The following is a 26,761-nucleotide window of genomic DNA, read 5'->3' on the forward strand; positions in this document are numbered from 1 at the left end:
AGAACAAATTGATGGTTTTACCTTTTTTCAAGGGTGCTGAAATCGAAACTGGTCGATGCAACTCTTGTTTCAATCATGATTTTTTTTCCATGTCCAAGATGGCCGTCAAAAATTTGGATACCAATCTAACTATGGAGTCTTTATAAATGGGGATTTCATCAATACAAAAAAAAAAAAGTTTACCCTATTTCTAGGGTGCTGAATCCTAATCTGGTTGATGCAACTCTTGGAATTCTTGATTCTTTTTTTAAATATGTTGAAAGATTTTTTTTTTTTTCATATTCAGTTTGGCCGCCATCTTGAATATCTCTGGCAAAAACCTCAACGATGCAAAACTTGCATCAACCAGATTTGGAGTCAGCACCCTCGAAATATAGGGTAAAACTATCACTTTATTTACTTCCAATTTGTTTACATTTCATAAGGAAATACATCAGAACTGTACCTCAAGAGTCGCTTAATTTGTCTTTGAACAACAGATATACGGGAACCTATAGTTTGCATAAATGTATGTATAGAATAAGCCATTATTTTGTTTGTTTTCATATTGCATTGTGTCAGAAAAAAAATGTTGGATAGGGAATATTTGAATTAGTCATTTATTTGTTTTAACTGTCAGATCCAAATTATATTGTGCTCATTTAGTTCGTTCAATTGACTTTGCATTTCATTTATGTATGAAAAAGAAATTCAGAAATAAAATCAAAATCAAATCAAAACTTACGTTTTTGGTGCCAGGCCTAAATTTTACGTCTGGGATGCAATATTAAGAGTTCGATCTTTTATCCAGATGGTGCAGATTCAGCACCCTCGAAATAGGGTGAGAACATAAACTTTGCACATTTTTTTTACTGTTTCAAAGGAAATATTTGGGAATTTCCATTTTTGGTGGCCATCTTGAATATCTTAAAATCCTCAAGAATGTAATAGTTGCATCATCCAGATTCGGATTCAGCACCCTGGAAATGCAGTAAAACAACGTAACTAGTGTTTTGTGCCCAACCTTGTAGGCACCATTTTTAATGTAAGGAAGGCACATTCGATTTTCAAGTTTCGGCGTCCATTTTGGCAGCCATTTTGAATTTCTCAAAGGTCAAAACCCTCGAGGATGCAAGAGTGGCATCATCCAGATTCGGATTCAGCACCCTTGAAATAGGGGTAAACCATCCAAAAGAGATCTCGGGCAAACGGTAAAACAAGGTTCAGCCTCGATCTGTAGCTGCAATGCGCTAACTTTAGATCGATCCCGTACGTTGAGGGCAGCATACTTCCAATTAATTAGATCCGCAGTACGAGTTTTGAATACTGGTATCGGGCCACCGTGACCGCGCGGGCATGTAAAATGGTGTAAAACAAGTGTTTTATAGAGTATCAGTATGTATTACACTTATCTTACAAAATGAAGAGGATCAGGACAGAGCCAAAAGGCGTTGGACATCTGGAAGAAGAAAGTGAATACAATGAGAGGTAACGTAATTTTTAACGATGCTTTGACGTAACTCGACTGCGTAAACAAAGTTTCTGCTAGTCCCGAGTGTTTCATTTTGTGTATGGCAAAATACCAGTATTCTCTAGCATGTGTGTGTGTGTGTGTGGGGGGGGGGGGGGGGGGGGGAGGGGGGGTCCCACATGCGGCATGGGCATGCATGTTGGGTGTTGACTTAACCCGGGCGGCCGCTTGTCCAGGGCCCCGTCTTATAAAGACACGTGTGTTTTAATGGGCGCTCTGCATCGGTTGATTAAAACTCGATTTTTGAAAAAAAAAAAAACAGATAGGATTTTTTCTTCTTTTCATCATGGATAGTGGACATGTGTGTGTAACAAAAAATCACTGTGCAAAGTTGCGACAATTTATACGTCAGATGTGAGATGAATAGAAGTGAATAGGGGGCCTCATGAGGCGTGGGGGCGGTCCTCATGAGGCGAGGCAGTCCTCGTACGCCGGAGCGGTCCTCATGAGCGGGTTTCCCGGACTGAATTAAAGTCTAAAGACTGAATATTGCCATGCCCAAGCCACAGCCAGCCGAGAAGCCCCCTCGGGGCCCCTTCCCCCCCCCCCCCCCCCCCCTAAAAAATGTTATGATTTGTCCACTATGCATTCATGCAGTCTATTTAAATGTTAGAATCTAGATATGTGTAATTTATAAAAAGACAATGTTTTGCCTGGCCGAATATCTGGCTGCTGTGCTGACCTGGCTGAACAGAAGGAGGAGTCTTCCAGCTTCCTTCTTCCTATATCCTAACCAAGTTCAATGGCTTGATATGACATTAAATGATTAAACATTGCATTGCCGTTATTAAACAACACTAACAATGCAATTTTTGTTAAATCTGAAGCTGTTTATAAATAAATCTGCATTCTAGTCCTAGTGTAGCCTGCAGATATCTATGTTACGTTAGTATTAAAGGGGAAATCCAGTCCAAATATAGGTTAGTATGATAAAAAAGAGTAAAAATCTTACGAGTTCTACGGTAAAAATTTGACTGAAATCGGATGAAAAATAAGGATGTTTTGACATGTTGAAGTTTTGCTAATTTCTGCAAAACAGTTCTTGTACAGTGGATATGAATATGCAAATGAGTGAGCTAACCATGTCATACCCTCATACCCTTTCATTACATGTATGATGAGGCACTTTTTGTTTGTTATTTATTGTTTTTTATGTTAGCTGCTTTAAAAGTGCCTGTTTGATGTGAGGGTTCTTATTTGCAACTACCCTGCAATCTTCTCATCTCATCTCTTTTTTGCCATTTACATTGTTTTTGTGAAAAATGTTTCTTTCTCTAGGTATTTCTTGGATCCCGAGGCAGTAAGTCGTCACCTTTTTTGCTCCGTCTGTCAGGAAGTCTTCTGTGAGCCACAGAGAGCCCCATGTGGTCACAGCTTCTGCAAAGAGGTATTGTCAATGACATTATATTCAAAATTAAGTTGTAGTTTGTAAACTCATTGTGGTATATACACAACTATTGCATCCCTGACTATAGCATCTCTCTGATGTGACAATATCATACAGTGAGCCCTCTTTGAATCTCAAACTCTAGTTTGTTTGAAATTTACAGTGAAGCCTCATAGGAAGTATATGTACCACTTTCATGTGCAGGACTGTTGCTCTGAAGTTATCTCCCCTGACATGTTTGAATATTTATTATTTAAATTTTTCAAGATCTGACTGCAGTGACACTTTGCTCCAGTCATGCATACAATAGCTCAAAATGACCACAACATGACGATCTGTGATCTCTCATGGTTGAAGACCATTGTACCTCTGCAACAAAGCATTGGGGGCTTAATTCTTGGTTGTCCATCCATCCATGCTATCAATCTGTCAATCTAGATGAGGTCAAAGGTCAAGGTCAAGATCTGCAATTCTCTTTCATTATTCAGAAAAGTTGTCATTGGGTCTGCAGACTTGCATGATATCCGGACTGTTTATGTGTTAAACATGAAGAAATAGTAAGATGAAAACCTTACACAATTGTCCCATATTAATACAGTGTAGTTTACTGCATTGATGAAGGTAAATGAGATGTTGTTTCTGACTTTCACTCAAACCACAGTGTATCTTTACCTGGCTGAAGCATAAGAAGAACTGCCCAGAAGACCGGTGAGTATCATTTCTGCTCTCATGCGCATTTATTTGTGCATTCTTTCATTCATTCATTTGTCTATCCTTCCATCCATCCATGAATTCATTCATTCATTCATCTGTGAACATTGATATTTAGAGTCAAACTCTTTCTGTAGTGTAAAAATGAAAAGGAAAACATTTTTTTTTTCATTATGTTATCATAGCTATGACGATGATGATAATGATTGCTGTTCGTATTATTGTTATCATTATTCATATTTTCATTCATGTATAGTTTATTCCTTTATCTTGGTGTATAAGGAAGTTTTCCCAAGATAGTGTGAGAATTGTCTGTGGATTTAATAAATGCAGAGGTTTTTAATATTATGAGGGCATTCAGACGATTTGTTGAAAAGTTGAAATCAGTATTTCAATAAATTTTACATGTGATACGATATATGCCTGAACATAGCTCATTGGCATGTCAACGGAATGAATATTTGTAGAGCAGGAATGAAGTTCAAGTTTGCAGCTTGTACGCTTTCTTCCTGAATGAGGATAACTGCATCTTTCATGCAGATGCTGTGACAGCATGTGATTTGCTGTCTTTGATTTAATCAGTTTGTGTCATCATCACAGACCATAGTCAACACATAAGTTTAGACCTCTATCAGCTTAAATTCTTATTGAGGAATGCCTATAAACAGGACCTTGATATCATGTTGTAAACATAACTTTATTCTTATGCTTTGAGGAAGGAAAGTCAGGGGGAATGAAGTTTTATCCTAATAATCATGTCATTCACGATGTGCGAGCTAGTGGTTAAAATTTGATGAAGAGCAAAGTCAGCTTTTGTGAAAGTCAGTTCCTGTAGGATCAAAGCAAGGACCTCGACTTGGTACACATGAATTAGGTATTCATCAAGGCATCAAATGGGAATATCATAGAGGTACAACCTTTGCAAAACTGACTTATTAGAGGTTTATTAGGAAGACATCATGCACTGACATGCAAACATGTTGGTATGTAGGGAATTCTTTTAAAGCAGTGACCGAGTTGTAGATTTTGTGTGGAATCCACTACATGAAGATGTCGTTTCTTTGAAAATCAGACGTCCCTTGAAGAGTTCTGACCTCCATTACGACTTCATCGTCGCCAACATCATCGGGGACCACACCGTGGCCTGCCCATTCCGAAGAAAGGGCTGCGAGTTTCTCGGCAAGCTGGCCAACCTGTCGTCCCATCGCAAATCCTGCGTCTTCAACCCCCACAATTTGCCGCAGTTCCTGCACAAGGAGAAGACTGTCCTGACAGAAATCCAGATACAGCCAACAACTTCAGGTACATTTGTACCAGTAGTCGCAAAACTACCTTAGGCTTTGTGCATGTGCAACGACACTATCACACAATTGCAATTACGCTTAAGTGCAAAAAGCTATCATCTGTTCCAGAACAATGTGATATGTGAATGCATGTCACAAAACTTACAAAAAGTTGTTTTGAGTCAATTCCATGGAGAGCCTAGAAATGCATTGCTTACGTCAATATTGGTGTACGATTTTTGTGTAAAAGTGGAAATTTTCGCGGTGTTGACATTTTTGCGCATTTTGCGTAACCAGAAACTAGCGCAAAAAAAAAGCACGCGAATATTTTTGCGTGCCATATGTTTCTGTACTTGGTGTCTTGATTCCACGGAATTAGAAACACGCGAAACTCTTCTCATCCAGCCAAGCGCGAAAAATTAGTCACGCAAAGATATCCACTTTTACAGTACATAACTTCAGGTTTTAAAAAAATGGTCATTTCTGATACAATTGTGGTAATGAAGTTCTCTAGAGTTTTCTAGAACAAACTCAAGTCAAGTTATATTCAAATGAACAAAATCGAAATATATTTGCTTCAGAAGAGGACCATGATTATAGTTCAAACACACATGAGAGAGAGGTAGTGCCAATTTAATGATTTATGTGCATCTCCTGTTTTGTCACTACAAATTTGTCCATCATGCAGATGTGAGTGATTGTTTGTCGCCCTCTGTGGACGAGGATCGCCTACCAACTCCGGCCAAGCCCTCCCTCAAGATGCGCCTCTTCTGCAACGGAGGGGGCCAACGGGACTTACTCTGCTCAATGTTTGAAGAGAGTAAGACAGACTCCAAGCCATCATCTTCCTCAGCATCTTCAGCATTATCTTCATCATCATCATCATCATCATTATCATCTTCAGCTCGCGGGTCCTCGAGATCTTCATCACGTGCAGCATCACGGAAAAGGCGTTATGATGACGTGATTGTATTAGATTGAGACGATCAGTTGTATACTTAATTTTCATTCAACTAAAGCTGCTATCGTCATTTGCTCAAACCAGTTTCATTTCTACCCAAAGCACACTTCTGAGCCCCTTATGTTAGATGCCGTATGCACTGACCTAAATTTGTATTGGTAGTTTGAATAAACTTTATGCTTTGAATTTAGTCCACAGACTAAAACAAGCAATAAAATGAGCATACCTTTCATTTGAGCTTCTCAGTGTGTTCATTTTAGGGTGTTTTTTGGCATACGTGATTTGTCAACCACACTTATGCAGATGAAATCTGCATATAAATTTCCTTTGTGAATTCTGTCCATTGTGAATTTGATTAGAACTACTAGCTCATACTAGAATGAGGTAGAAGGATGATATAGCAGTACAAAATATCGAATAAATCAATAAAGATCTGTTGTCTATACAAGATTTTATTGCTGTGAGGGGACTTTCCCTTGTATGGATTTTGTCAACATGCATGTCTGTGGCACAAATCACTTGTTATATCAAGCTGATTTCAGAAATACATAATGAAATGTCATAAATGGAACTTGTGCAAGAGGATTTTACCAGTTTAGCCTGCTATTATATCCTGACTTGTTTTGAGGAAGAGATTGAGAAAAATCACTAGAAAATGTTTGACTACCCAATGGATGCTGTGATGGATTCACAACCAGGCGCAGAACTTGGAAAAATTACATGCACACAGGCATTTGGTGCCTGCCTCATCTCATTACACACAAAGTGGAGACAGAGGCAGAAAGTCACTGTGCTGCATTCATAAGTTTTGTGTCTGCAGCATGCTGTATACTGTGTACTACCCTACCAATTTATGCACATGGATGGTAGGACTCCACAGAAAGCTTGATATTGGAAAAGAAGAGAAAGTTCCAAACAATTCTAAGGGTTGAACAGAGTGATTTCTTCTTTTTCTTTTCATGGAGATGAAATTTACTGTTAATAAATGAAAATTATTGAGTATATATTAATGTCTGTACACATATATTAATATAAATCATTGACATGAATCACAGATGTTTTAAATGTTCAATTTCAATTATTTTGCTGATTGAGCAGATAATGAGTGCCTGTACATGCTGCTTTATCTTGTAATTTCACTTATACATTCATCTTGGAATCTTTGGAGGTGCTCAAGGCTAATTTCATGATTCGTATAATTATGGTTTAACCTTTATCAGGCCCGGCTTTTTTCGCTTTGCTAAATCCAAAGGGAGCAGATCCTACACCCCGCCCCGATCACACAACATCCATGTCGTAATCTACAAGACTGTGTTTTAAGATTTTCTTAAATTACTATTTTCTATTTGAATTAATTAGTAAATCAATTAATTAATCGATTGGTATATCTGTTTTAACATATTCAACAGTTATACATCATAAAACTGCCAGAAGTTATTTTAATTCTTATGTATTTTATTGTTTTTGGAATTTGTTATTTTTTTTCAACTTTTGGGGGGTTTTTTGTTTTGTTATTGGAAATTATCATTGTCCACTTTTCTACTATAATTAGCCTAAAATTCATCAAAGGGATTAATAGTAAGAAATAGGCTTTTATGAGTTTTTCATGACAGCACTGTTTTCCATAGGAAATATACACAAAATCACAAAATTCTGCCCATTTTGGGGTGACATGCAGTTACAAAATTGGCTTTGTACTGTTACATGCAGCATTGCAAAGTTGGTCTCGAAAGTTGCGCTAGACTTGAGAGAAAACAGTCAAGAAGCTTCATGTGGAGACTTCTTGCGTTGCAAAATTATTGCACAAAATGTCTCGAAGAGATGGATTCCGCCCCCCACCCCCCGGACAGGTCAATGAAAAATTATGATGAGCTCACAGTCAAATTTGTGCTTTCTTTTCTCACTCAGGCAATTCTGATTTATTAAAAGCTATAGTTTACCATTGGGAGCAGTGATTAAAAAAATGTTTGAGTTGTCACATGTGATGCATATGCATAGGTAAGTTGTATCACAAAATATCCTACTAGACAAGAATTTTTGCATTTAAATCGAAAATATAAGGAGATATCACTATTTTTCTCACGAATCATCAGGGGTGGCACTTAACTTTTTTTTAACTAGCCAGGCGGACTACTTAGAATAATTTTGACACTGAAGCAATATTTTGGCTAGCCAGATGGACTAGTAACTTAAGAATTTTATGATTTTTAGCTAGTCCGACGTGATTTTGGGTGGCCAATGGCCAGCGGACCATCGCTAATTTCCAACCTTGATCATAACTGTAGATGGTTTATACTAAAAGCAATTTTATCATAACTATTGTTCACATTTTGTATATTTGTAATTACTATACATGTATCCTTCCTTGCTCAATGCTATGTCTGCATTTGATCTTTGATCAAGCGTCAATGTATAGCTTGATATTTTGGGAGGCAAGGTTTTCAATGAGGGCCATCTCTTGACTTTTCAGGCCTGAGTCACTGTGTGAAGAACTGCCATTGTTTCCTATAAGACTCCTATTCACTGACGATTTCTTCCAGGCATAAGCTTGAATATGAATATTTAGAATGACTATTTATAGTGTTATGATATCCACATTTTTATGTTCATATTGTGATATGAAATTGTAAATGGGTGAAATGAATGAGTGAATTATAGATTTTAATAAAATGGAATTCAATTAATTGTTTCAGTGTATATATTTCGTGTCTGTATGATGCTATACTATGTGAGCATACTTTGTGGCTGTGTTTATGTGTGGGTGTTAGTTTGTGTGTGTATGTGTATGTGTATGTGTGCAGAGACTCCAACCCCAAGCACCTTCTGATCTGGAGATTCTCCCGCCCGAAACCCCTAGCAAACGGGAGACTCCAAGTTGATGTGTGCGAAGCACGAAGTTCCTAGGGTTCTAGATCTCTGGTGCTATCTAAGGCTTATTTTTTCAACATACGATAGCAATAAGTAAGAAATCCTTTCCACCAGGAGACACAGAGCCAGGGCGGGAGAAATCAAATCTCAAGCGGGAGAACGGGAGATTTTGCGAAAATGGGTTTTCGGCGGGAGATCTCCCGTCGAAAACGGGAGAGTTAATGGAGTCTCTGTGTGTGTGCTTGCGACTGATGCTGAAGATAAAAGTTTACATCTTTTGGCAGAGAGATTTAATAGTTTTCTGAATACACACAATCCACTATGTGCAGTTGACAATTAAAGTTACTGAATGAATGTTGCATGACATTCTTAAATACCTAACATACATGCATCTTTTCTTTTATACCTTGGTACAAGTACAATGTAGTACATAATTATGAGTGTATTGGTACATGTGTATTATGCATCTAGACTACTTGTGAAGAGATGCTCAGTTTCTATACAGCAGGCCATACAAGTTTGCCTGCAAAATTTCATCCTTTGAATGTGAGACTCTGACATTCCATACATTTCATATCATATGTCGTGCTGATCCTTAAAATCTAGAGGGAGAAAAAAAAATCCTGATACATGTATAATTATGTACAATATATTACAGCCTCAACCTTTTGTGTTTACACTTTCAGGAGGAATGTGTTATTTATTTAGCTCTGTGGATGATTCTTCTTCTTCTTCTTCTGATTAAGTCTGCCTCCTTCAATAGACTGAAGATTCTTGCAGACTGGTGCTATTTACATTATAATACAATTTATTTACAGATATTTACAAGCACATAGAAAATTTGACGAAAATACTAGCCACTGTGATCAACCGTTAGACGGTTTCGAAATGATCCCACAGATGGCGCTGAAACAATTTCTGACGACAGGGAATTCCAGTTCCTTACAGTTCTTGGGAAGAACGAATGGCGATGCGATTCAGTTCTCGAATATGGTACCTGATAGGAGTGTGGTTGCGAGGCTCTCGTTAACTGAGTAGCCTGTTTGATGATATAGTCCTGTGCTGAAAGAGGAGTGAGATTATTGTGTATTTTGTACATCATAATTAGCCTGTCATTTTCTCTGCGCTGTTCCAGAGTGGTCCAATTAAGTTCTTGTAGCATTTTGGTGACACTCGAGGTGTTATGGTAGCGATTTAAAGTGAATCGCGCAGCTCTTCTCTGGACCATTTCCACTTGGTGGATTAGGTTCTTGGTAGATGGGTCCCAAACTGTGGAAGCATACTCAACAATTGGTCGAACCAATGTTTTGTAAGCTGTGGCTTTAACATCAGAAGATTTTATGCGAAGATTGCGTTTTAGAAATGCAAGCACGTTATTGGCTTTATTGACAGTATTGTTGATGTGTTGGGTCCACTTCAAATCAGAAGTGATGGTTACACCCAAGTACTTCACGGATTCAACAGATTCAAGAGGGGCGTTATTTAGATGATACACGTGTTGCACCTTACTTCTTTTCCTGGATATCGTCAAAACCTTACATTTATCTGTGTTCAAATCCATCATCCATTTTTTCGCCCAGTCACCAATTTTGTTTAGGTCCTCTTGAAGATTTTGCGTATGATGTTGATTGTCGATAGTCATGTAAGAAATTGAAGTCTTAGTCAGAGAGATTGGACTGGTATGGAAACGAAAAACAATACACTGAAATAATGCAACCGATTGTAAATACCTGTATGTGAAAATTCTATCTTGTGTATTCCCATTGTGTCTATGCCTCCTTCAATTTCCCCACCTCCCCCCCCCCCCCTTTTTCCGGGCCCCCATCTTTTTATTTCTACCAGGCTTTACATCTGTCAAGATAACTGAAATACAGTGTACTCATCAGTAGTGATGATGTTAGTCGTTTATATACAAGTATATCTTTGCAAACCGCATCTGTATCAAAAACAAACAAACAAACAAAAACCACTGACTTTGGAATATCGAATTAACGCGTTGGAAGTGCCGCCGAGCTATTTTACACCTTTGATTATCTTGTCGTCAGTGCCGTTTTGAGCTGCAATGTACCGCAGTACTCTATGATTCAGCTCTTGCGTAATCGTAGCTAGCTAGCTACGTGCGTTAAATGTTTTTCTCTATCAGCGTCAGTCACGGATGCGGCATTTTCCAACATCCTAATTTGTCCCTGTAGAGGAACGCGGTCGAAGAAAGATGTCTAATCCAACGCCGATTAATTTAGATATTTTGACCCAAGGAGGGTTGATTGTGTTTATGGAAGTCTACCTGTACAGCCAGGGTCTGTACAGCGTCATGTTTGTGTCGCTCCTCTTCGTCTACATGGCTTCTGGTTACCGAGTCGCCAGGACTGGGAGTCGGGCGTGCGTGCTGGTGCTGGGCGACATCGGGAGAAGTCCCCGCATGCAATATCATGCGCTGTCGCTGGCTGCCGAGAAATTCGACGTTGAATTGGTCGGTTATGGAGGTACAGTTTGAGCTTCTTGTTTTCATCGTACATCACCTTCCTTGATTCGATGGTGTGTACACTTCCCTTTCTGGTCAGTTGTATAGGCCAAGTAATGCCAGTCTGGATCGATGTATTTTCGGGATTATTAATTTGCAAGAGGAGGGAATGCAAATTGTTGAAGTCGAGCTGCTGTTTGCTAAGTCTAAACTAAAGTTTAATAGTCCAGTAAAGTGCCAGTATACTCCCCGGTAGAAATTTACATAAACTTTACAGACATATTGTACATGCATTGATAATTGTCTAAACCATTTAGGAACTTGTTTTCTGCAGGCAAGTTATGTAGCACTAGCAAATCGCAGATCGAGGATCAAGGTAACTACGATCAGCCCGAATGTGAACTGTGTGAAGGAGCGCCCTGGGTTAGGATTGAGTGTTGAGGATGGTCATTCTGTCAAAAACAAAATGGTAAAACTGAGGTACCAAAGAGTTATTGATTTCATGTTTACGATGTGGGGCTTCAGCCCCCCCCCCCCCCCACCTTTTGGCTCATAAAAAAAAAGAAAGAAAGGAATTACAACATCCATGAATTTCCTTCCAAAGGCACAATTACCCTTGACACCACCGCCCCCCCCCCAAAAAAAAAAAAAAAAAAAAAAAAAAATTCTAGGTAGGGCCTACTGCCCCTTCACTAATGCGTACAGTACTAGAAGTAGTACATGTGTATGTGCACATCGGCCATGTTTCATTCATTCATGCTTTTCTTTCACCCCCCTCCCCACCAACGTCCTTTTTATTTCTTTTGTCTTTAATAACCAAAAGTAAAGAGGGGGCACGCCCGATGTGCCCCCCTCTGGATCCGCCACTGGAGTGGGTATGAGTAATATTTTGACTGCAGGTCAAAGTTTGTGCAAAAATCTTAGGAGACAGACAAAAACATTCGGAAGAAGTATACTGTATCTATTGAGCAGATTTGATTTAAACAAAATAAACAAGTTAGTCATGCAAATCTACCCAGTCAGAAGAAATGACTGTAACACACTTTCAATGTGTGAGTGTGCAACCACTGGTTAATGGTATGCAGAATATGTGTCATTGATTATGCTACCATGTGCTGTTTTCATGGACTTCGACCCTGTGAGTAATAAATACTCTGTCGAGTTGTACGTGACCATCTGTGAGTAGACCGTTTGTTTGTACACTGTGCGGGCTAATTCAACAAGGGAACAAGCTGAAAGATTGCAATTTAAGAACTGAGCCAATTTTCACTTTATTTGGTCAGTGAAATGTCTACTCTTTTTAAATCACACACATCTTATCATTCTCGTTGAATTTTAATGTACCTCATCATAATACCTCATTTTGGTTGATGGGACAGGGTAGTGTATGGAGGGGAAGGGATGACCAGTGGTGATAATTATACAAAGTCATGATAAGGTTGAGAGGATGGGAAAAAGAGATTGACACTTTAACTTGTTCAGATACTTTATGTTCAGTGAATATTTTTCATGGTAATGGTTCTCATTAGCACCATGGTATTTTCGATCAACTTTTTCAGTTCCACAATATTTTCTCCCCAAAACCTAGTCTTCCACAAATTGTATCTTTTCCTTTTCTTCACCTTTACAGGATCCAAACCACATGAAGACCTGCTGAGTAATGAACGCATTGTGCTGCATGTCATGTCAGATCCGCCATCGTTTAAATGTGAGTCGACAACTTTGGCACACATGTGTGGCCCCTCATTGTCATATGCTACAAAAATACAAAGTGCAAAAGCATTTTATGCAGGCATTAAAGAATGTCATTAAACATATCCATGCATTCAAAATGTCATTAAACATATTCACACATCAAATGGAGTTATATACTTTGGGAGTTACAGGGATAATTATTTTCAATCGTGATAAGTGCTGCATATATGCAGGCCTCGAATTTCGCCAGTTTTAGGGACAGGCAATTTTTGGTTTTAGGGGCACTCTCTCTCAAAATTTTTTAAGGGCAGCAAGGAAAAGTTGCAGTGAGCATGGTAATTTTGAGAGAGGCATTGCGGCAAGTAGATAGGGCATTGCGGCAAATTGCCTTTTGCCTCCCGGGCAATTCGAGGCCTGTATATGTTTTTGTTTGTATTTAGTAATGACAAAATGAACTTTTGTGGTGAATGTCATCATATCAATAAGAGGATAATCATTGTTATGTGTAAGTCAACTAGATTTTGGACTTTCTGAGGATTATGATAACTACATAAAGTACCTGTAATACATTGAAGTCTTTATGCAATGCCTGTCACCTGATGTGTTGGTGACAATTTTACTTTATAAAGATTCTGTTGCATGTTATCCCATGTATGAGAAAATACAGCTGTAAGAGGCTTTGCTGTCATATTTGCTATATTCTGGTGTATTATTATCTCTGCAATATAAAGTAATTTCTACTGATATAACTCAAAACTCATATAATTTAGTGTGCTTTTATAGCATGAAATGTACAATTCTATTACTTGAAGTACTATGTAGCCATCATTTCAAATTTTCAAATTCAACAAATTCATCATTTTGTATTCTTATGATAGAATTTCATGCAGAGACTCGCATACATTCAAATGTAATGAGATTGAAGATTACCAATGTTTTGTATGCTTGTGGTTTTACCTTTTTATCTGCAGTTGTGCCTTCCCTTGCAAGATATTTTCTGAAGGTGTTGTACCAGTGTTGTCAACTTGGCTGGGTTCTCTTCTTCAAAATGAGATGGCCCTCACACATACTAGTGCAGGTTGGTTGAGGATAAGGTAAAACAGAAATTTTAATTACCATTTTGGAAGAGAGATTCCAGAATGGTGTCTGCATATGTTTGGATGTGTAGAAGATATATCAGATAGTTTTGAAAAACTGAGCTGTGTGGTTATGATTTTTAAAAATAAACCAAAAATTGCAGTTTAAGTAGACCTGTTCACAATTAGCATGGTTCAAATGACCCTGAATTTGAACATTAAAATGAAACAGTTTCAAGCTAGATATCACCCTCTTTCATAATTGAACTTGGTGTGATATTAAATAGCTCCCTTGAATGTATAGAAAATGCTCTTTCACTGCCCTTGATATTTCTCATCACAACCCTTGTGTCTCAGTATGTCTGTTTATTTTCCAAGTATCCTTTATCTTCTTATGTGCACAATGTAACTCCTAACTGGCTGATAAGTGCCTCATTACGTGGTTCCCCACCCCACCTCATTCCCCCCCCCCCCCAAAAAAAAAAAAAAAAAATCCATCATCTGTGTCTCTCAAAGTAATTGATATGAGGTATTAAGATTAATTTCAGCTTGTTTCACTTTCTGTTTTTGCCAGAACCCACCAGCCATACCGACATTAGCAGTGGCCTGGTTTGCCTGCAAGGTGTATGGCAGCAAGTTCATGCTGGACATGCACAACTACGGATACACCATCCTGGGGCTCAGCTTGGGAAAGGACCACCCGCTTGTCAGATTTGGAGAGAAGTAAGGGCTGAGGACTTTAACAGTGTTTCTCTTCCTCCGCTTCTACTCCGCTTCTTCATCTTCTGGTTCTTGTTCTTGTTCTTCTTCCTCTTGCTTTTCTTCTTTTCCTTTTACCTTTACATCTTCTATTCCTTCTCCTTTTCCTTCTTCTTCTACCTGTCTTCTCTTTTTTCTTCTTCAGCTTCTTCTTCTTATCCTTCTTATGCTGCTACAGATACAGTGTACAGTTAGTATCTCTATGATCTTAAATCATTTCATAATCACTTGATGATTCTCATCATGAGTAGTGTCAATACATTTATTGTCATCATTGATAACAGTTTCCAAACCTAGTCAGATGTGATGTCCTCCACATTAGGAGTAAAGAAATATTTACAGGAATACAAATAAGAATCATCTTTTTTTTATCATGTATAGTGATGTTTATCAATTTTGTCATTGATGAAGAAAGTCTTGTTTCTTGTATCTCTGTTAAGGTTTGAGCGTTTCTTTGGTCGCCGTGCCGACGGTCACTACTGTGTGTCGGAAGCCATGAAGGCCGACCTGACGGACAACTGGCAGATCAAAAGACCCGTCACGCTCTACGACAGACCGGCCGAGAAATTCAAGGAGACTGCATTAGAAGATCAGCATGAGGTGACTGTCATGCTGCAGTATGGAATATAAGTGATCTTATCATGCCAGATGTACAATGTAAATCATGTGTACTTCAGGCAAAATTTTTACACTTGCCTCCTAGAGCAACTTCAACTGGAAACCATGACATGTTACATAAATGTTGTTTGAACAAAGCAGTGTTTGTCCAGTTTGACTAAGATTCGAAAGGAAATGAGAATAATGTCTATTCTTGGGTCTGCATTCTAGAAGAGAAAGAGAGAAATAGAAACAAAGGGATAGAAAAAGAAAGAGGTGAATTAACTCAGTGAAATTATACAAGGAGATGACCAAACAACAAGAGGAGCTATAGTATATAAAGTTGTTGCCAAATCATTTTGTAAATGGGGGCACTGCTAGACACTTGGAAGTTGTTATGTTCTCAGAGATGAGCTATTTTATGCTGCATCATTGTATCATTTCAGTTGTTTACAAGGCTGGCAGTGGACTACCCAGAATTCCGTTCTCCGTCGGACAGCAGTGAACAGACGGCCTTCACCTCTTCGAGCTCGTCGGACGGTGTGCAAAAGCTGGATGACCGACCCGCCCTGATTGTCAGCAGCACGAGTTGGACAGAGGACGAAGATTTCTCAATTCTCCTCGGAGCTCTGGATGGTGAGTTGTGAAGATCTTTCTTCCCGAATGCTCGTTTTCAACTTATACATAACCAGACCTCTCGGGATGGCAAGCTTGACAAATATGTGATTGTGAAAGCCTCCTTTTCATTTTTTTATATTTTGTATTAGTGGAAAAATGAGCAAAGAAAATGGGATTCCAACGGGATTTTTATGTTTTCAACAACAGCAACAACAACAAAAAAAAAAGCCTCTAATTCCCCAAGATGGATGCTCTGGTGTACATACCACTGATTTCTTGTTCTGAAAGCCACTTCATTTTCAAATCAAATCTATATCAAGTGTCAATCAAGTGTATATTGGTACTCTATGCCTGTAATTACATTGTAAAGTGTCAGTTTTGGTACATTCAGACATGGAAATGCCCAATGAATGCATTTCTTGTGTACATCATATTTTCATTTTTGGCATGTATGTTCTTTTACTTTAACACTTACACAACATAAAACTACTTCAGTGTTTGTTTTTTGTGTTCTGCATGTACAACTGTAAAGTAAAAGTCTATAGAGGGCAGCATACCACTGCAGAGCTCAGGTATTTCCTTGGCGTTCTCCATTGTTTGTACTGTGGAGCGATGTAGTACAGTATATAGCATGCAGTTGAGAACTTGCCAGTGGAGATGCCCAGTAAATAAAACACACAGGACAAAAACTAAGTATGAGGTTAAATTTGTAATTGTTTACGTCAATGAAGGGCAATTTCTCAATCAGTCACAATAAAAATAACTCACTGCAAGAATCATAAATTTGAATCATTACTGTCATCATCAGCATCATGATTATTGTCTCTGGAGTGTGTTGCTAAGTTTACCATCATCCTCATTTACTTCACAGAGTACGAGGCAGCAAAGAGTGCAGGTGGGGCGGGGTCCAAGTTGCCACGCCTGGTGTGTGCGATTACGGGCAAGGGCCCGCAGAAGGAGCACTACCAGCAACTCATAAAGGAGCGCAAGTTCCAGCACATCCGTGTCTGCACCCCCTGGCTGCTGGCAGAGGACTACCCCAGACTACTGGGTTAGTACCAGGAGCCCCTGAGGAAGAGTTTGGCAGCATTCAGTCCCGATTTCCCGCTACCGATTTTACCAGGCTTTATTTTCCTACCTGATGTATCAAAGCAAATTGCTGTGCTTCGAATAGTTTTTAGTAGTTTTTAGTCCAGATTTAGCTTTCCCTGTTCTGTATTTAGCGCATCTCATGCAAGCGTACTGTGCGTAATTAGCTTTGCAAACATTAAATCAGGGCTTAGCAGCTCCTGTTCTTTATGAATGCATGTTAAGCCAGTCATGATATTTGCATAGAGTTTGGTAAATGTTGGTCCATATTTTAAAAGCGTGCTAATTTTTGCATAATAAACAAGCTACTATATTCAAAGAATTTGTCACCTTGGAGTTCATGTTTTGCACCCATTTTACCTGTATTCCATGCATCATAAAGAAATTGCTGAATTCTGGACTTAACGATAAAATGGAGTAGAAGTACCAGTGTTATTTCTGTACTCTTTTATCTTCTTTTTCTTGTCAAGAATTCCTTTCAAGAATTCTTGTGAACTGGTGCTTAATGACTCTTATTCTTTTTGTTTTTGTTTTTGTTTACCACACTGGCCAGGTGCAAGATGCTCTTTGTTTACATGATGTAAATATTTTTTTTTGTAAGCTTTAAAAAAGGAAAAAAGAGACAAGAACAGTTCAGGGGCTTAACTGTGCCCATCAGACAATTGATTATTTAAAGCTCCCAGTAATGGAGCGGTTGCAGTATTCTTCTGTTGGCTAATTCCGTTCTCTTCATTCTCATACCAACTTTGGTACATATTCTCCTTTGCAGTTCATAAAGAACAGTCAAGTCATTGGATACGAGGTTCCCCAGGAATAACATTATTAAATAGTCAGAACCAGCCTGCAAATATCTTCATTTGGATGCAAATCACCTCAGATGAGGTACCTTGCTTTGGGTGAAATGGATGATTGGCTTAAAGTTGTATCAGAGTGAGGCCTAAGCTAAGAAGTAAGACCGTGTCTTTTCACCTCCTATTAAAGGATGTCCATTGATACAAGTTGCTAGCCACAGAAATGTCACTTTAGATTTACACGTATGTCCATCTTGTGTATTTCATTGCAAGATTTTTCTTTCTTCCTGTTTTTATTCCACCCCAGGATCGGCAGACCTGGGTGTGTGCCTCCACTACTCCTCCAGTGGCGTTGACCTGCCCATGAAGGTGGTGGACATGTACGGCTGCGGACTTCCCGTGTGTGCAATAAACTACAAGTGGTGAGTTACGACAGGTTGACACAGGCCCCAAGAGAAGTACCCCACATCAGGGGTTATATTAAACCATTCAGTCATATTAAACCATTCAGTGGTATTAAACCATTCAGTCTTGGGATGAGTTTTGCTACAGAATTTTTATCTTGGTCCTCAGTGAATTGGCAACTCTGAATTGTACATCATATCCTATACTAGAGATTGAGTAGAGCAGATTTGTCTAATCTACACAGGCTCAAAGAGGAATTAATCGATATATGCCAGTTTTTAGCAAGGAAATTGAATTCAGACTTTCTCAGTATGTTGCAAATTGAGGAATCAATGATAAAATTAGCAATCAAGAGGCAATTCAGAGGTGCCAATTTGAAGATGACAAGAAGATTAATTTACTGCAGCAGAGTTTTCCCACGACTTGATGTGTAGAGAAGGCAAATGTTTGTTGCTATGGTTGGATTAATTGTAAAGATCAAAATCAATTCCTTTTTTTATGCTCATCCGGCAATGCGTGGGAAAAAAAAGGTTCGAGCAGTAAATGCTGGGCTCATTCATGCATGACAGTGAAATGGCCCAGCCTTGACACGATTGTGTGGTTTGGAATGCGAGTGCAGGACACGCGTGTGTGCCGATATAAGCAAACTTTTGACGCCTCCAAATGTGTACATGTATGTGCAGTGATGTGGCATGTTTGGGGTACAGGTGGCACGTCTTGATCGCAAAACATGTTGAGGCTTGAATAAAACAAACTCAGTGTCACATGAGAGGACATGACATAAAGAAGTGTACATCATAATTTTCATAATCACTGCCGTATTAGTTGACATAAAAGAAGAATTTTACCAGACTAAAAATCCACCTTTAGAATTCCAAGACGAAAAAAAAAAAGTGTGAAATGAACAGAATAGCAGTCATTCCTAGTTGTCAGCCAGGGGATTTTCAAGGAGGAAATTGTTGAGAGGTTTGGCAAAGTTTAGCTCTCAAGTTTATTTCTCAGTTGTTATCACATTTTTGCCTGATATGATATGGTGTCCTTCCTGCATTTTTTTTTCTTCAAAATTTATAGATTGACTGGTGGAATCAGTGGCAGATCCAGAGCGGGCGCACCGGGCTTGCGCCCCCTCTTTATTTTTGGTTAAAACAAAAGAAATAAAAAGAAAACTAGAAATGTCGCTATGGCGACTGATGCCTCCGCCATAATGCATGATTCTCCCAATAGGTGTGTAGTGCAATGTCTTCACAATGTGTGATGACAGTTTCACATAACTGGCAAAATATTGATATGACAGGTTTGTCAGAAATGTCTTGAATGTTCACTTTCCTCAAACTGGGTTTGCTATAATTGTCTAAGAGTGCAGGTACACATATTTGGGGAATTGAGGATTTTTACTTGACTTCTGACCGACTCTGTTATAAGTTTATGCATTGAGTAATTTTCAAGGTATGAAGCAAGATTGTAATTACAGTACAAAATATTTTTTTTTTCATTCAAACCTGACCTTTGACCCTTAACCTTTGACCTTTGACCTTCTGGCTGGAAATTTCCCAGAGAATCTCCATTAGGTAATACATGTATATATTAAGGTTTAAAACTAATAATGCAAGCATTGCATTATATACTAGTATATGAGGGATAAGTTAAACTTTTGAGGAGTTGACCTTGACCTTTGACCCCTGACTATTGACCCATGACCCCTAAATTCCCTACATAATCCCAGCCAGTCTGTACATGCATATGTATCAAGTTCCATGAAGATACATTGAACCATTTGCGAGAAAAGTGAAATTGCAACATTTTCACCTAACCTTTGACCTTTTGACCTTTGACCTTATGACATGAAACTCTCTCTGGAGAATCTTTACGCAGTAGTACATGTCTACACTAAGTTTCAATAAAATACCTTTGGGCATTGCATAGATATGGGGGAAATAGCAACATTTTTAGCATTTGACCTTGACCTTTTGACCTCTGACCTCTTGCCAATGTCACTTAAATCTCCTCAACTAATTGCCCCATCATACATCATCCTTGGACCAAGTTTGGTGAAAGCTGCTTCATCCAGTTTTGAGTTATCACGTAAACAAATAAATTTTAGGATTTGACCTTGATCTTTGACCTTTGACCTCTCTCCGATTTCCCTAAAAAACTAATCATGTAATTGTCCTATCATACATCATCTTCGAACAAAGTTTGGTGAAATTTGCTCAATCCAGTCTTGAGTTATCGCGTAAACGGATACAATTTCATGATTTGACCTTGACCTTTGACCTTTGCCCGATTTCACCCAAAATCTAATCAAGTAATTGCCCCATCATACTTTATACTTGGACCAAGTTTGGTAAAACTCCAGTTAATATTTTTCAAGTTATCACGTAAACGAATGCGGACGGACGGACGTACGGACGTACGGATGTACGGACGGACGGACAACCCGAAAACATAATGCCTCCGGCACCACTTCGTGGCGGAGGCATAAAAATGGGAGGGGGGTGAGTGCAAACCCCTTTAATTTTGCAAAGGCACCTCCCCTTTACGGAATTCCTGGATCCACCCCTGAGAATTTTATGTAGTACTTATTAGTCAAACTTATTAATTTAGAACTTCAAAAGCTAGTACAAATTGTAGCAGAATGTGGTTCAGTTGCTAGCAGTGGTGAGAAGTGGGCCAATGGGAATCAATAGAATTATTTGAAACCACTGGGTACATGGCAACTCCATTGTCAATTTAGGGATCATAGGCAAGTGACTAAGTTATTCAAAGATTGTTGGAGAAGAAGTAAATGAGGAAGATCAAGCATAAGTTACCAAATCATCATGATGAATCAAAAAGTGACGCAGAGATAAACAAACATTCTGTCGTAACAGTTAAGGGCAAAGTGATTGGGTGCACGTCACGAGACCATCACCCACAAGTCATACAGCCCATGAGTTTGAAACTAAATAAACACAACCCACGAGACAGACACATTAAGCCCCGTGTTGTAATATCAAACTCTTGGGTTATTTTTACCTAGTGTCAAACTTCTGGACCTTATTTGCGTAGTGTCGAACTCATGGGCTGTATGACTCTTGGACCTTTTTTCAATGTTGAACTCGTGGTTGTTGGTCTCGTGGGATGACCCCAAGTGATTGGCATTGATACAAAAATCTGATCCCTCCCTAAGTTAAGCTTGAAAGATTTTGAGTTCCATGCACATTTAATAGAAATATCAATTTAATCCCAATTCTCTTCCTTTGCAGACCATCCAACACAACTATCCCCTCCCCCCCCCCCACACACACACTCACGCACACACTCACACACAAACACTCAAGTGTACCAAATGTAAAAGTACCCTAGGCATTGAAACAGGGAATGGTGGGAATGCACTCTCCGTGGATAAAAAGAAATAAACCAGACAAACAAACAAAAAGAAAAAAAAAAAGCTTTTGTGATTGCTATCAGGACAGTTCAAACTTGAAAGTTTCTTATGCCACCTCTGACATCTAGAAGCCATTTATTGTGGCGAATTTCCTTTCATTTTAAAATTTACCATTGTTCCCTAACAGTGCAGTGCACTATTAGAAATTGAAACTGTATTCAAGTGTCTCAAAGCCATTGATCCCTTTGAGTACTGTATCAACTACCTTACATTTCCATATTGGGTCACTTTTCTTGGGAGTTTGAGATATATATGTGGAGTACTGATTTTATGTCAAGGGATGTATACACTTTTACAGGCAGTTTGCCTCTTTATTCCTTGAGATATATCTTTGATATTTAAACTAAAAGTAGCTGGATATCAAAACCTATATGCTTGGTTGGTTTATACATGTTAGTGCTTGAAGGGGACTGCAGGGTTAAGGACAACTTTTGTTTTCTTTTTTTTTTGTTTGTTTGTTTGTTTGTTTGTTTGTTTGTTTGTTTGTTTGTTTGTTTGTTTGTTTTGCATTAAAAACATGTGGCAATGAAATACCTACAGCGGTTCCTTGACAGTTGCTCCTGTGACAATTGCTTCCATGAAATATCCACACGCCCAGCCAAACACAAATTCTACCCACAAACATTACCCTAGCCCTAATCCCAACATCGAACTAAACCTAAAACCCTATCATAACCATAACCCTAAGTCCTCAGAGAAAATAAGACCGGAGCAGCTGTCGCAGGAGCAAATGTCGTGTCACCCCCTACAGCATTGCTGTGATTTCTGCGGAGGAAACCAAGAAATTATTACTGGCGCTTACAGATTTTATCAAGTGCACAAACTCTGTGTGTGACTTTTGTTTGTGCATCTGAGCATTAAACATATGTTTAATGCTTTTTCTTGTAAATTTCTTGTCAATTGAATCATAGTTAAGCATTAACCACACATGCATTCCTGTACACGAGGTAACTAGCTCTTTGTAATCAGGTATGCACGCATGGTGGTTGCAACTTGATGCATGCAAGGGCTAGCGACATATTGCTCAGCATTGCATGAATTACATGTAATGATGTATCGTTACAGAGTGTCAGTCTGGCAAAAAATTGCACACACAATGTCTTTATGTGAAGTCAGACAAAGTTTTTGAGATGGAGAGATGACATTATTGGTACATTACATTACATTACATTACAACAATACATTGTAATATGTAAATAAATAATGGAGGTGTGTGATGGCGACATTATCACTTCTCTTAATTTAAAAAAGTAGTCGTAATAGTTTTCACTGTTCCATGAAACTTGGTGGTCTCAGAAGTTCCACAGGTTTGCTCTCTTTGTTCGTATTGATTGTAATGAAAACTCCCCGTTTGCGTGATTTTCATTGAGTGGAATCAACCTTATAGCAATGAAGTAGAGTTGCCTTGCAGATTGAGTTGGCAAAAAATGGGCTTCCCTTGCACTATACAGTGTTTATACTCGTAATGTTTTCCCCTTTCTTATTTCTTTTGTTCCTACACCTAAAAAAACCAACAACAAAATATGCAGCATTAATGAGCTGGTCAAGCATGACGAAACTGGATTAATCTTCAAAGATTCCAGCGAACTGTCCAAGCAGTTGCAGGTAAGTGGGGATGGTTTGCAGTCATTACCCATTCTGCAAGCATGGTAGCGTTAGATTGCAGACACAAACCCTTGTGGGTCATAAAGGAGTCTGCGCCATAAAGCCTACATGCACCACTAGCACTGTCCCATAGGCTGTGAACACTGTAGCTGTTCCAAACAAGGGAGCAGTTACAATGCGGGGAATATGGTACATGTAAAGACCCTGAAAGGGATGCAGTGGCACAGACTCCAATACGACTGACAAGGGTTTGTGCTTTGCAAACTACAGTAGCCTATCTGAGATGAAATGATATTGTGCGTGTGTGTATGTGTGAGTGTGTGTGTTCAATTCATCTGATGACTGTACTTCATGAAAAACACTTCTGGGACCCATATTTTCCCATTTACTTGTCGTTCTACATGTCGAGATTCATTTACAAAGGTTGCAGTATGTACCTCTGTAATTGTTCCAGACATTCACATTTTTCAAAGTTTCAGTTCATCAAATGTCACTTACAATGTAATCATAGGAAACTGCATAACATGTAGAAGACATCTTCCTCATTCTTGAATATTATATTGAGGAAAGCTTTTTGTTTGTTTGTTTTTTGTTTGTTTTGTTTTGTTTTTACAAGTAGGAAAGAATTGACTAATATATTATCCAAAGATGAAAGCAGCATATATAGGAAATTCATGTGTGGACTTAAGGCATATGTAAGAATTGATTTGTATTGCCTGCAGTGGTGTCACAACATTTGCTCCTGCGACAATTGCTCCTGGGACAATTGCTATGGTCTTATTTGCTCCAATGACTTAGGGTTAGGGTTGTGATAGGGTTTTAGGTGTAGGTTAATTTGAGGATTAGGACTTGAGTTAAGGTTACAGTAAAACAAGGAATGTTCATGTTCATTTTAATTTCGTGAATTTCACAAGAGCACACGAAAGTTCTTGTCTGCACTGTATGCATCGAATGCCAGAGGCCATTCGCAAAAATGTCATGCCGTGTGAAAGGCTGTCGGCTCCAATTTGCAAAAGTTATATGCCACGAAAATATCTTGCTTTACAGTATGTTTATGGGTAGAATGTATGATTGGCTTAGCTTGCAAGATATTTCACTACAGCTATTGCTGCAGGAGCAAATGTCATGGAACCACATACAGTATACCGTTATGAAGTAGGTGAAGTGTGGTGCAATGATTTATTTGTGCTCTCACACTTGTATGCTCTCTCTCCCTCACTCTCCCTCTCTTGCTTCACCCTCTCTCTGTTCATTGCTCTCCCCCATCCCATCTTTCTGCTGATCTCTCTCTCTCTCTCTCTCTCTCTTCACCCTTTCCTATCTCTCACGCTCCCTGTCAAGCTATTCTATTCTTCTTCACCTCCTTCCCATTCCATCCTTCTTTTCTTCTCTCTGTGCATGTTGTATCTCATTCCATCCCTTTCTTTCCTCTCTCCCTCTTCATGTATTTCTATATATATATATATATATATATATATATATATATATATATATATATATATCTTTCTATCTCTTCCTCAATCCCCATCTCTCACTATCCCTGTCAAGCTATTTCATTCTTCTTTACCTCCTTCCCCCTCCGTCCTTCTTTTCTTCTCTCTGTATCTCGTTCCATCCCTCTCTCTCCTCTCTCCCTTTCTCATATGTCCATTGATATATCTCTTTCTATCAATCTATATGTTCTTCCTTCCCCTTTCTCACTCTCCCTGTCACCCTCTTCCTTCCATCATCACCTCCCTCCCTCCTTTCCTCTCTCCTCCTCCCATTCCTCCTCCTCCTCTGCTTCTACTCTCAGGAGCTTCTCATCAACTTCCCCGCCGAGCAGGAGAAGCTGCAGCAATTCCGGGAGAACCTGAAGACTTTCCAGAGCCTGCGCTGGGAGGAGAGCTGGAAACGAACCGTCAAACCAACCCTGTACATCTAGAGGCTGACGACCCAATGCCTTTCATCTCTCCACCCCAAGGAAATTTACTGTAGAAACCTACATTTTTGCGAATTTCGCAAATGGCCAAGATTTGTGAAGTTAAAATGCGTGTGAAAGTTCATGTCTACACTACATACATTGCATGCCAGTGGCAATTTGTGAAACTTTCATGCCGCGAAAAGGCCATTGGCTACAAGTCGTGAAACTTTAATGCCGCAAATATTACTGGTTTCACAGTATTTTGTTTGCAGAACTCCTTCCCAGGGGGTCTCGCATAAGGATTTATACTAAGCTGAGTGTGGAAATGTACTGTTTATTTATCAAGATAATAATCGACATCATTCTCAAGTTGGCCTGAAAATTTTTCCTTTGTGAAGTCTGTAATTGACAACATTCCATTCATGGCTGCAGCATTATTTATTTATTTTTTTTTTTTTATAATGAGAACGTCAATACTTTCAACTCATTTTGAGACTTCTATGTAGCTCAGATTGTGAAAAGAAAAGTTAGGAAGTTATGATAGGTTTGTTCAGCCAGCCAGATGGCAGTTTGATACAGGTGGAATTCTGCAGAAGAAATCAGGCAATTTGATACAGATAGGATGTTGTGAAAAAAAAGTGAGTTAGTTCAATACAAATGGGATGTTGCAGAAACTATGAAGCAGTTTGGTGCAAAGGGATGCTAACAAAGAGGACACTGAGTACATTGGCTGTTTCATTTCCTTTGTCCATGTATACTCACCTTGCTTCAGCTGTTCTGGAACAAGTGTTTATTTGTTGTGTTTTTTTCTTCCTTTACTCATCCCTTTCCAACTGCAGAGATTTCTGTGCATAACATGTAAAGAACACTTTCACGAAGGTTACGATAGTTTGTACGACATAGGTTATTGAATGCTGTAAAAGTAGACATTTTTATGCGACTCGGAGTTGGTACTTTGTGTAGTTGGGCAAAATTTGCATTTGTAAAGATTTTGCTGACTCTCAACCCTTCACTGATGATGATGTAAATTTGTGTGGACAATAGTAAGAATGTGTACACTTTTATCTTTTTTTCTATTTTTTATTTTTTTGCTGGTTTCACCTCTGGTGAAATATGTCATGTTTTCTACTTTTGTGTCTTTTTTTTTTTTTTTAATACCAGGATAACTGTTCTCATTTCAAATAAGATCAACATAGTTTCAGTTTTATGGGTCTTTTTAAAACCGTGATATCAGATTTCCTGCATATCTCATTTCATTTCTGGATGTAAAGTTAATTGCTCATGGTCCTCAAGTGGAATAAAATGAAAAGATTGTGGTTTTAATGCAGTCCTACCTAATATCCCTGTATGTGTTTTGGTCAATGTGTTGGTGTTGCATAATGTTTATATTTGCTGTGGAACATTTTCCTGCTTCCAACAAATATAACATCAAAATGCCAAACTCATAATCAGAGTCAGTGGTTTTCTTTCGCTTATATGGTATTTCAAATGGATTATTACTGCAAGAGATGACCATTAGTTTGCTTATCATACGTTGGTGCTGAGGTGAATTGTTTCCAAGACCATAGTCAAGTCAAACCTTAAAGGGATCATATAGTTTTAGTTGAGACCTAAT

The 26,761-nt window shown here is 38.7% G+C and overlaps 2 protein-coding genes across 2 annotated transcripts; both read left to right on the forward strand.

Annotated features, from left to right (window-relative positions):
• The first annotated feature begins 1,388 nt into the window (after positions 1-1,388).
• Positions 1,389-5,872, forward strand: LOC139708649 (ligand of Numb protein X 2-like). The gene is made up of 5 exons (XM_071620585.1): positions 1,389-1,467; positions 2,789-2,897; positions 3,559-3,605; positions 4,681-4,910; positions 5,580-5,872. Exons 1-5 carry the CDS (start codon positions 1,400-1,402, stop codon positions 5,870-5,872), a joined length of 747 nt encoding a protein of 248 aa, XP_071476686.1. The 5' UTR covers positions 1,389-1,399.
• A 5,060-nt stretch (positions 5,873-10,932) lies between these two features.
• LOC139708650 (chitobiosyldiphosphodolichol beta-mannosyltransferase-like) lies at positions 10,933-26,200 on the forward strand. Its single transcript, XM_071620586.1, has 10 exons — positions 10,933-11,203; positions 12,812-12,889; positions 13,848-13,954; positions 14,527-14,675; positions 15,152-15,311; positions 15,755-15,944; positions 16,798-16,977; positions 18,114-18,228; positions 23,168-23,243; positions 25,039-26,200. The coding sequence occupies exons 1-10, from the start codon at positions 10,933-10,935 to the stop codon at positions 25,165-25,167; spliced, it is 1,455 nt and encodes a 484-aa protein (XP_071476687.1). The 3' UTR covers positions 25,168-26,200.
• Positions 26,201-26,761: the final 561 nt, after the last annotated feature.

This window comes from Diadema antillarum, unplaced genomic scaffold, assembly GCF_040938485.1.
Source record: "Diadema antillarum isolate AM-2024a unplaced genomic scaffold, OU_Dant_1.0 seq00001365_RagTag, whole genome shotgun sequence".
Classification (NCBI taxonomy): domain Eukaryota; kingdom Metazoa; phylum Echinodermata; class Echinoidea; order Diadematoida; family Diadematidae; genus Diadema; species Diadema antillarum.

What these genes read in the sequence shown, in the direction of transcription:
- LOC139708649 (XM_071620585.1), top strand. Translation starts at nt 1,400, where the DNA reads ATGAAGAGGATCAGGACAGAGCCAAAAGGCGTTGGACATCTGGAAGAA. An exon ending in GAAAGTGAATACAATGAGAG is followed by an intron (nt 1,468 to 2,788) that starts GTAACGTAATTT and finishes TTCTTTCTCTAG; the next exon opens with GTATTTCTTGGATCCCGAGG. An exon ending in AAGAACTGCCCAGAAGACCG is followed by an intron (nt 3,606 to 4,680) that starts GTGAGTATCATT and finishes TTTGAAAATCAG; the next exon opens with ACGTCCCTTGAAGAGTTCTG.
- LOC139708650 (XM_071620586.1), top strand. Translation starts at nt 10,933, where the DNA reads ATGTCTAATCCAACGCCGATTAATTTAGATATTTTGACCCAAGGAGGG. An exon ending in CATTAGAAGATCAGCATGAG is followed by an intron (nt 15,312 to 15,754) that starts GTGACTGTCATG and finishes GTATCATTTCAG; the next exon opens with TTGTTTACAAGGCTGGCAGT. An exon ending in TCTCCTCGGAGCTCTGGATG is followed by an intron (nt 15,945 to 16,797) that starts GTGAGTTGTGAA and finishes TTTACTTCACAG; the next exon opens with AGTACGAGGCAGCAAAGAGT.